Source organism: Taudactylus pleione, unplaced genomic scaffold (assembly GCF_031769625.1).
Source record: "Taudactylus pleione unplaced genomic scaffold, aTauple2 ptg000952l, whole genome shotgun sequence".
In the NCBI taxonomy this organism is placed as follows: domain Eukaryota; kingdom Metazoa; phylum Chordata; class Amphibia; order Anura; family Myobatrachidae; genus Taudactylus; species Taudactylus pleione.
The window spans coordinates 1,569-12,500 of record NW_028285353.1 but is presented as its reverse complement, the minus strand read 5'-3'; the positions used below and the strand labels follow the sequence as shown (position 1 = coordinate 12,500).

General features: G+C 63.3%; 1 protein-coding gene across 1 annotated transcript in view; it reads right to left on the bottom strand.

Moving 5' to 3' along the window:
* COXFA4 (cytochrome c oxidase associated subunit FA4) overlaps positions 1 to 10,658 on the bottom strand; it is an 18,806-nt gene extending 8,148 nt beyond the window's left edge. Inside the window, exon 1 of the mRNA XM_088459921.1 lies at positions 10,525 to 10,658. Within this exon, the coding sequence (XP_088316047.1) occupies positions 10,525 to 10,566 (42 nt within the window). The 5' untranslated portion in view covers positions 10,567 to 10,658. The remainder of the gene's footprint in view (positions 1 to 10,524) is intronic.
* Between the last annotated feature and the right edge of the window lie 274 nt (positions 10,659 to 10,932).

The following is a 10,932-nucleotide window of genomic DNA, read 5'->3' as shown; positions in this document are numbered from 1 at the left end:
GGGGAGGGGTACTCACGCTGGGGTGCTTCCTGGCATGGCTGGGGAGGGGGCTGGTGATATAGAGGAGGGGTACTCACGCTGGGGTGCTTCCTGGCATGGCTGGGGAGGGGGGCAGGTGATATTGGGGAGGGGTACTCACGCTGGGGTGCTTCCTGGCATGGCTGAGGACAGTATGGGGAGGGGGCAGGTGATATTGGGGAGGGGTAATCACGCTGGGGTGCTTCCTGGCATGGCTGGGGAGGGGGCTGGTGATATAGAGGAGGGGTACTCACGCTGGGGTGCTTCCTGGCATGGCTGGGGAGGGGGCTGGTGGTATAGAGGAGGGGTACTCACGCTGGGGTGCTTCCTGGCATGGCTGAGGACAGTATGGGGAGGGGGCTGGTGATATTGGGGAGGGGTACTCACGCTGGGGTGCTTCCTGGCATGGCTGAGGATAGTATGGGGAGGGGGCTGGTGATATAGAGGAGGGGTACTCACGCTGGGGTGCTTCCTGGCATGGCTGAGGATAGTATGGGGAGGGAGCAGGTGATATTGGGGAGGGGTACTCACGCTGGGGTGCTTCCTGGCATGGCTGAGGATAGTATGGGGAGGGGGCTGGTGATATAGAGGAGGGGGTACTCACGCTGGGGTGCTTCCTGGCATGGCTGAGGATAGTATGGGGAGGGGGCTGGTGATATAGAGGAGGGGTACTCACGCTGGGCTGCTTCCTGGCATGGCTGGGGAGGGGGCTGGTGATATAGAGGAGGGGTACTCATGCTGGGGTGCTTCCTGGCATGGCTGGGGAGGGGGCAGGTGATATAGAGGAGGGGTACTCAGGCTGGGGTGCTTCCTGGCATGGCTGGGGAGGGGGCTGGTGATATAGAGGAGGGGTACTCACGCTGGGGTGCTTCCTGGCATGGCTGGGGAGGGGGCTGGTGATATAGAGGAGGGGTACTCACGCTGGGGTGCTTCCTGGCATGGCTGGGGAGGGGGCTGGTGAAATAGAGGAGGGGTACTCACGCTGGGGGTGCTTCCTGGCATGGCTGGGGAGGGGGCTGGTGATATAGAGGAGGGGTACTCACGCTGGGGTGCTTCCTGGCATGGCTGGGGAGGGGGCAGGTGATATAGAGGAGGGGTACTCACGCTGGGGTGCTTCCTGGCATGGCTAAGGAGGGGGCAGGTGATATAGAGGAGGGGTACTCACGCTGGGGTGCTTCCTGGCATGGCTGGGGAGGGGGCAGGTGATATTGGGGAGGGGTACTCACGCTGGGGTGCTTCCTGGCATGGCTGGGGAGGGGGCTGGTGATATAGAGGAGGGGTACTCACGCTGGGGTGCTTCCTGGCATGGCTGGGGAGGGGGCAGGTGATATAGAGGAGGGGTACTCACGCTGGGGTGCTTCCTGGCATGGCTGGGGAGGGGGCAGGTGATATTGGGGAGGGGTACTCACACTGGGGTGCTTCCTGGCATGGCTGGGGAGGGGGCTGGTGATATAGAGGAGGGGGTACTCACGCTGGGGTGCTTCCTGGCATGGCTGGGGAGGGGGCTGGTGATATAGAGGAGGGGTACTCACGCTGGGGTGCTTCCTGGCATGGCTGAGCACAGTATGGGGGAGGGGGCTGGTGATATAGAGGAGGGGTACTCACGCTGGGGTGCTTCCTGGCATGGCTGGGGAGGGGGCAGGTGATATAGAGGAGGGTACTCACGCTGGGGTGCTTCCTGGCATGGCTGGGGAGGGGGCTGGTGATATAGAGGAGGGGTACTCACGCTGGGGTGCTTCCTGGCATGGCTGGGGAGGGGGCAGGTGATATAGAGGAGGGGTACTCACGCTGGGGTGCTTCCTGGCATGGCTGGGGAGGGGGCTGGTGATATAGAGGAGGGGTACTCACGCTGGGGTGCTTCCTGGCATGGCTGGGGAGGGGGCAGGTGATATAGAGGAGGGGTACTCACGCTGGGGTGCTTCCTGGCATGGCTGGGGAGGGGGCTGGTGATATAGAGGAGGGGTACTCACGCTGGGGTGCTTCCTGGCATGGCTGGGGAGGGGGCAGGTGATATAGAGGAGGGGTACTCACGCTGGGGTGCTTCCTGGCATGGCTGGGGAGGGGGCAGGTGATATAGAGGAGGGGTACTCACGCTGGGGTGCTTCCTGGCATGGCTGGGGAGGGGGCAGGTGATATAGAGGAGGGGTACTCACGCTGGGGTGCTTCCTGGCATGGCTGGGGAGGGGGCTGGTGATATAGAGGAGGGGTACTCACGCTGGGGTGCTTCCTGGCATGGCTGGGGAGGGGGCTGGTGAAATAGAGGAGGGGTACTCACGCTGGGGTGCTTCCTGGCATGGCTGGGGAGGGGGCTGGTGATATAGAGGAGGGGTACTCACGCTGGGGTGCTTCCTGGCATGGCTGGGGAGGGGGCAGGTGATATAGAGGAGGGGTACTCACGCTGGGGTGCTTCCTGGCATGGCTAAGGAGGGGGCAGGTGATATAGAGGAGGGGTACTCACGCTGGGGTGCTTCCTGGCATGGCTGGGGAGGGGGCAGGTGATATTGGGGAGGGGTACTCACGCTGGGGTGCTTCCTGGCATGGCTGGGGAGGGGGCAGGTGATATAGAGGAGGGGTACTCACGCTGGGGTGCTTCCTGGCATGGCTTGGGGAGGGGGCTGGTGATATAGAGGAGGGGTACTCACGCTGGGGTGCTTCCTGGCATGGCTGGGGAGGGGGCAGGTGATATAGAGGAGGGGTACTCACGCTGGGGTGCTTCCTGGCATGGCTGGGGAGGGGGCTGGTGATATAGAGGAGGGGTACTCACGCTGGGGTGCTTCCTGGCATGGCTGGGGAGGGGGGCAGGTGATATAGAGGAGGGGTACTCACGCTGGGGTGCTTCCTGGCATGGCTGGGGAGGGGGCAGGTGATATAGAGGAGGGGTACTCACGCTGGGGTGCTTCCTGGCATGGCTGGGGAGGGGGCAGGTGATATAGAGGAGGGGTACTCACGCTGGGGTGCTTCCTGGCATGGCTGGGGAGGGGGCTGGTGATATAGAGGAGGGGTACTCACGCTGGGGTGCTTCCTGGCATGGCTGGGGAGGGGGCTGGTGAAATAGAGGAGGGGTACTCACGCTGGGGTGCTTCCTGGCATGGCTGGGGAGGGGGCTGGTGATATAGAGGAGGGGTACTCACGCTGGGGTGCTTCCTGGCATGGCTGGGGAGGGGGCTGGTGATATAGAGGAGGGGTACTCACGCTGGGGTGCTTCCTGGCATGGCTGAGCACAGTATGGGGGGAGGGGGCTGGTGATATAGAGGAGGGGTACTCACGCTGGGGTGCTTCCTGGCATGGCTGGGGAGGGGGCTGGTGATATAGAGGAGGGGTACTCACGCTGGGGTGCTTCCTGGCATGGCTGGGGAGGGGGCTGGTGATATAGAGGAGGGGTACTCACGCTGGGGTGCTTCCTGGCATGGCTGGGGAGGGGGCTGGTGATATAGAGGAGGGGTACTCACGCTGGGGTGCTTCCTGGCATGGCTGGGGAGGGGGCAGGTGATATAGAGGAGGGGTACTCACGCTGGGGTGCTTCCTGCATGGCTGGGGAGGGGGCTGGTGATATAGAGGAGGGGTACTCACGCTGGGGTGCTTCCTGGCATGGCTGGGGAGGGGGCTGGTGATATAGAGGAGGGGTACTCACGCTGGGGTGCTTCCTGGCATGGCTGGGGAGGGGGCTGGTGATATAGAGGAGGGGTACTCACGCTGGGGTGCTTCCTGGCATGGCTGGGGAGGGGGCTGGTGATATAGAGGAGGGGTACTCACGCTGGGGTGCTTCCTGGCATGGCTGGGGAGGGGGCTGGTGATATAGAGGAGGGGTACTCACGCTGGGGTGCTTCCTGGCATGGCTGGGGAGGGGGCTGGTGATATAGAGGAGGGGTACTCACGCTGGGGTGCTTCCTGGCATGGCTGGGGAGGGGGCAGGTGATATAGAGGAGGGGTACTCACGCTGGGGTGCTTCCTGGCATGGCTGGGGAGGGGGCTGGTGATATAGAGGAGGGGTACTCACGCTGGGGTGCTTCCTGGCATGGCTGGGGAGGGGGCTGGTGATATAGAGGAGGGGTACTCACGCTGGGGTGCTTCCTGGCATGGCTGGGGAGGGGGCTGGTGATATAGAGGAGGGGTACTCACGCTGGGGTGCTTCCTGGCATGGCTGGGGAGGGGGCTGGTGATATAGAGGAGGGGTACTCACGCTGGGGTGCTTCCTGGCATGGCTGGGGAGGGGGCTGGTGATATAGAGGAGGGGTACTCACGCTGGGGTGCTTCCTGGCATGGCTGGGGAGGGGGCTGGTGATATAGAGGAGGGGTACTCACGCTGGGGTGCTTCCTGGCATGGCTGGGGAGGGGGCTGGTGATATAGAGGAGGGGTACTCACGCTGGGGTGCTTCCTGGCATGGCTGGGGAGGGGGCTGGTGATATAGAGGAGGGGTACTCACGCTGGGGTGCTTCCTGGCATGGCTGGGGAGGGGGGCTGGTGATATAGAGGAGGGGTACTCACGCTGGGGTGCTTCCTGGCATGGCTGGGGAGGGGGCTGGTGATATAGAGGAGGGGTACTCACGCTGGGGTGCTTCCTGGCATGGCTGGGGAGGGGGCTGGTGATATAGAGGAGGGGTACTCACGCTGGGGTGCTTCCTGGCATGGCTGGGGAGGGGGCTGGTGATATAGAGGAGGGGTACTCACGCTGGGGTGCTTCCTGGCATGGCTGGGGAGGGGGCTGGTGATATAGAGGAGGGGTACTCACGCTGGGGTGCTTCCTGGCATGGCTGGGGAGGGGGCTGGTGATATAGAGGAGGGGTACTCACGCTGGGGTGCTTCCTGGCATGGCTGGGGAGGGGGCTGGTGATATAGAGGAGGGGTACTCACGCTGGGGTGCTTCCTGGCATGGCTGGGGAGGGGGCTGGTGATATAGAGGAGGGGTACTCACGCTGGGGTGCTTCCTGGCATGGCTGGGGAGGGGGCTGGTGATATAGAGGAGGGGTACTCACGCTGGGGTGCTTCCTGGCATGGCTGGGGAGGGGGCTGGTGATATAGAGGAGGGGTACTCACGCTGGGGTGCTTCCTGGCATGGCTGGGGAGGGGGCTGGTGATATAGAGGAGGGGTACTCACGCTGGGGTGCTTCCTGGCATGGCTGGGGAGGGGGCTGGTGATATAGAGGAGGGGTACTCACGCTGGGGTGCTTCCTGGCATGGCTGGGGAGGGGGCTGGTGATATAGAGGAGGGGTACTCACGCTGGGGTGCTTCCTGGCATGGCTGGGGAGGGGGCTGGTGATATAGAGGAGGGGTACTCACGCTGGGGTGCTTCCTGGCATGGCTGGGGAGGGGGCTGGTGATATAGAGGAGGGGTACTCACGCTGGGGTGCTTCCTGGCATGGCTGGGGAGGGGGCTGGTGATATAGAGGAGGGGTACTCACGCTGGGGTGCTTCCTGGCATGGCTGGGGAGGGGGCTGGTGATATAGAGGAGGGGTACTCACGCTGGGGTGCTTCCTGGCATGGCTGGGGAGGGGGCTGGTGATATAGAGGAGGGGTACTCACGCTGGGGTGCTTCCTGGCATGGCTGGGGAGGGGGCTGGTGATATAGAGGAGGGGTACTCACGCTGGGGTGCTTCCTGGCATGGCTGGGGAGGGGGCTGGTGATATAGAGGAGGGGTACTCACGCTGGGGTGATATAGAGGAGGGGTACTCACGCTGGGGTGCTTCCTGGCATGGCTGGGGAGGGGGCTGGTGAAATAGAGGAGGGGTACTCACGCTGGGGTGCTTCCTGGCATGGCTGGGGAGGGGGCTGGTGATATAGAGGAGGGGTACTCACGCTGGGGTGCTTCCTGGCATGGCTGGGGAGGGGGCTGGTGATATAGAGGAGGGGTACTCACGCTGGGGTGCTTCCTGGCATGGCTGGGGAGGGGGCTGGTGATATAGAGGAGGGGGTACTCACGCTGGGGTGCTTCCTGGCATGGCTGGGGAGGGGGCTGGTGATATAGAGGAGGGGTACTCACGCTGGGGTGCTTCCTGGCATGGCTGGGGAGGGGGCTGGTGATATAGAGGAGGGGTACTCACGCTGGGGTGCTTCCTGGCATGGCTGGGGAGGGGGCTGGTGATATAGAGGAGGGGTACTCACGCTGGGGTGCTTCCTGGCATGGCTGGGGAGGGGGCAGGTGATATAGAGGAGGGGTACTCACGCTGGGGTGCTTCCTGGCATGGCTGGGGAGGGGGCTGGTGATATAGAGGAGGGGTACTCACGCTGGGGTGCTTCCTGGCATGGCTGGGGAGGGGGCTGGTGATATAGAGGAGGGGTACTCACGCTGGGGTGCTTCCTGGCATGGCTGGGGAGGGGGCTGGTGATATAGAGGAGGGGTACTCACGCTGGGGTGCTTCCTGGCATGGCTGGGGAGGGGGCTGGTGAAATAGAGGAGGGGTACTCACGCTGGGGTGCTTCCTGGCATGGCTGGGGAGGGGGCTGGTGATATAGAGGAGGGGTACTCACGCTGGGGTGCTTCCTGGCATGGCTGGGGAGGGGGCTGGTGAAATAGAGGAGGGGTACTCACGCTGGGGTGCTTCCTGGCATGGCTGGGGAGGGGGCTGGTGATATAGAGGAGGGGTACTCACGCTGGGGTGCTTCCTGGCATGGCTGGGGAGGGGGCAGGTGATATAGAGGAGGGGTACTCACGCTGGGGTGCTTCCTGGCATGGCTGGGGAGGGGGCTGGTGATATAGAGGAGGGGTACTCACGCTGGGGTGCTTCCTGGCATGGCTGGGGAGGGGGCTGGTGATATAGAGGAGGGGTACTCACGCTGGGGTGCTTCCTGGCATGGCTGGGGAGGGGGCTGGTGATATAGAGGAGGGGTACTCACGCTGGGGTGCTTCCTGGCATGGCTGGGGAGGGGGCTGGTGATATAGAGGAGGGGTACTCACGCCTGGGGTGCTTCCTGGCATGGCTGGGGAGGGGGCTGGTGATATAGAGGAGGGGGTACTCACGCTGGGGTGCTTCCTGGCATGGCTGGGGGAAGGGGGGGCTGGTGATATAGAGGAGGGGTACTCACGCTGGGGTGCTTCCTGGCATGGCTGGGGAGGGGGCAGGTGATATAGAGGAGGGGTACTCACGCTGGGGTGCTTCCTGGCATGGCTGGGGAGGGGGCTGGTGATATAGAGGAGGGGTACTCACGCTGGGGTGCTTCCTGGCATGGCTGGGGAGGGGGGCAGGTGATATAGAGGAGGGGTACTCACGCTGGGGTGCTTCCTGGCATGGCTGGGGAGGGGGCTGGTGATATAGAGGAGGGGTACTCACGCTGGGGTGCTTCCTGGCATGGCTGGGGAGGGGGCTGGTGATATAGAGGAGGGGTACTCACGCTGGGGTGCTTCCTGCATGGCTGGGGAGGGGGCTGGTGATATAGAGGAGGGGTACTCACGCTGGGGTGCTTCCTGGCATGGCTGGGGAGGGGGCTGGTGATATAGAGGAGGGGTACTCACGCTGGGGTGCTTCCTGGCATGGCTGGGGAGGGGGCTGGTGATATAGAGGAGGGGTACTCACGCTGGGGTGCTTCCTGGCATGGCTGGGGAGGGGGCTGGTGATATAGAGGAGGGGTACTCACGCTGGGGTGCTTCCTGGCATGGCTGGGGAGGGGGCTGGTGATATAGAGGAGGGGTACTCACGCTGGGGTGCTTCCTGCATGGCTGGGGAGGGGGCTGGTGATATAGAGGAGGGGTACTCACGCTGGGGTGCTTCCTGGCATGGCTGGGGAGGGGGCTGGTGATATAGAGGAGGGGTACTCACGCTGGGGTGCTTCCTGGCATGGCTGGGGAGGGGGCTGGTGATATAGAGGAGGGGTACTCACGCTGGGGTGCTTCCTGGCATGGCTGGGGAGGGGGCTGGTGATATAGAGGAGGGGTACTCACGCTGGGGTGCTTCCTGGCATGGCTGGGGAGGGGGCTGGTGATATAGAGGAGGGGTACTCACGCTGGGGTGCTTCCTGGCATGGCTGGGGAGGGGGCTGGTGATATAGAGGAGGGGTACTCACGCTGGGGTGCTTCCTGGCATGGCTGGGGAGGGGGCAGGTGATATAGAGGAGGGGTACTCACGCTGGGGTGCTTCCTGGCATGGCTGGGGAGGGGGCTGGTGATATAGAGGAGGGGTACTCACGCTGGGGTGCTTCCTGCATGGCTGGGGAGGGGGGCTGGTGATATAGAGGAGGGGTACTCACGCTGGGGTGCTTCCTGGCATGGCTGGGGAGGGGGCTGGTGATATAGAGGAGGGGTACTCACGCTGGGGTGCTTCCTGGCATGGCTGGGGAGGGGGCTGGTGATATAGAGGAGGGGTACTCACGCTGGGGTGCTTCCTGGCATGGCTGGGGAGGGGGCTGGTGATATAGAGGAGGGGTACTCACGCTGGGGTGCTTCCTGGCATGGCTGGGGAGGGGGCTGGTGATATAGAGGAGGGGTACTCACGCTGGGGTGCTTCCTGGCATGGCTGGGGAGGGGGCTGGTGATATAGAGGAGGGGTACTCACGCTGGGGTGCTTCCTGGCATGGCTGGGGAGGGGGCAGGTGATATAGAGGAGGGGTACTCACGCTGGGGTGCTTCCTGGCATGGCTGGGGAGGGGGCTGGTGATATAGAGGAGGGGGTACTCACGCTGGGGTGCTTCCTGGCATGGCTGGGGAGGGGGCAGGTGATATAGAGGAGGGGTACTCACGCTGGGGTGCTTCCTGGCATGGCTGGGGAGGGGGCTGGTGATATAGAGGAGGGGTACTCACGCTGGGGTGCTTCCTGGCATGGCTGGGGAGGGGGCTGGTGATATAGAGGAGGGGTACTCACGCTGGGGTGCTTCCTGGCATGGCTGGGGAGGGGGCTGGTGATATAGAGGAGGGGTACTCACGCTGGGGTGCTTCCTGGCATGGCTGGGGAGGGGGCTGGTGATATAGAGGAGGGGTACTCACGCTGGGGTGCTTCCTGGCATGGCTGGGGAGGGGGCTGGTGATATAGAGGAGGGGGTACTCACGCTGGGGTGCTTCCTGGCATGGCTGGGGAGGGGGCTGGTGATATAGAGGAGGGGTACTCACGCTGGGGTGCTTCCTGGCATGGCTGGGGAGGGGGCTGGTGATATAGAGGAGGGGTACTCACGCTGGGGTGCTTCCTGGCATGGCTGGGGAGGGGGCTGGTGATATAGAGGAGGGGTACTCACGCTGGGGTGCTTCCTGGCATGGCTGGGGAGGGGGCTGGTGATATAGAGGAGGGGTACTCACGCTGGGGTGCTTCCTGGCATGGCTGGGGAGGGGGCTGGCTGGTGATATAGAGGAGGGGTACTCACGCTGGGGTGCTTCCTGGCATGGCTGGGGAGGGGGCTGGTGATATAGAGGAGGGGTACTCACGCTGGGGTGCTTCCTGGCATGGCTGGGGAGGGGGCTGGTGATATAGAGGAGGGGTACTCACGCTGGGGTGCTTCCTGGCATGGCTGGGGAGGGGGCTGGTGATATAGAGGAGGGGTACTCACGCTGGGGTGCTTCCTGGCATGGCTGGGGAGGGGGCTGGTGATATAGAGGAGGGGTACTCACGCTGGGGTGCTTTCTGGCATGGCTGGGGAGGGGGCTGGTGATATAGAGGAGGGGTACTCACGCTGGGGTGCTTTCTGGCATGGCTGGGGAGGGGGCTGGTGGTATAGAGGAGGGGTACTCACGCTGGGGTGCTTTCTGGCATGGCTGGGGAGGGGGCTGGTGATATAGAGGAGGGGTACTCACGCTGGGGTGCTTTCTGGCATGGCTGGGGAGGGGGCTGGTGATATAGAGGAGGGGTACTCACGCTGGGGTGCTTCCTGGCATGGCTGGGGAGGGGGCTGGTGGTATAGAGGAGGGGTACTCACGCTGGGGTGCTTCCTGGCATGGCTGGGGAGGGGGCTGGTGATATAGAGGAGGGGTACTCACGCTGGGGTGCTTCCTGGCATGGCTGGGGAGGGGGCTGGTGATATAGAGGAGGGGTACTCACGCTGGGGTGCTTTCTGGCATGGCTGGGGAGGGGGCTGGTGGTATAGAGGAGGGGTACTCACGCTGGGGTGCTTTCTGGCATGGCTGGGGAGGGGGCTGGTGATATAGAGGAGGGGTACTCACGCTGGGGTGCTTTCTGGCATGGCTGGGGAGGGGGCTGGTGGTATAGAGGAGGGGTACTCACGCTGGGGTGCTTTCTGGCATGGCTGGGGAGGGGGCTGGTGATATAGAGGAGGGGTACTCACGCTGGGGTGCTTTCTGGCATGGCTGGGGAGGGGGCTGGTGATATAGAGGAGGGGTACTCACGCTGGGGTGCTTTCTGGCATGGCTGGGGAGGGGGCTGGTGGTATAGAGGAGGGGTACTCACGCTGGGGTGCTTCCTGGCATGGCTGGGGAGGGGGCTGGTGGTATAGAGGAGGGGTACTCACGCTGGGGTGCTTCCTGGCATGGCTGGGGAGGGGGCTGGTGATATAGAGGAGGGGTACTCACGCTGGGGTGCTTCCTGGCATGGCTGGGGAGGGGGCTGGTGATATAGAGGAGGGGTACTCACGCTGGGGTGCTTCCTGGCATGGCTGGCCATAGTACGGAACATGATGGCGGCTGCAGAGTCTCCTCCGTCCTCTCAGATTCCAGCACTGCGGACCAATGTCACCCAGCCAGGACCCCGGCACGTCACTAATACGTCACATTCTACGTCACCGGGGGCCTGGCGGGGCTGTCCGTGGAGACTGCCTGCACATCATATATCACTATCATACAGCTGCTACACTATAGCTCAGAGCATGGGGAGGAACATATGACAGGAGAGAGAGCAGAGATATGTACATACATGTGTATGATTACTGCCATTCCCCTGCATTGGCTATAAGGCACAATAATCCCTATGGCTATAAGACACTGATCCCTATGGCTATAAGACACTGATCCCTATGGCTATAAGACACAATGATCTCTAACT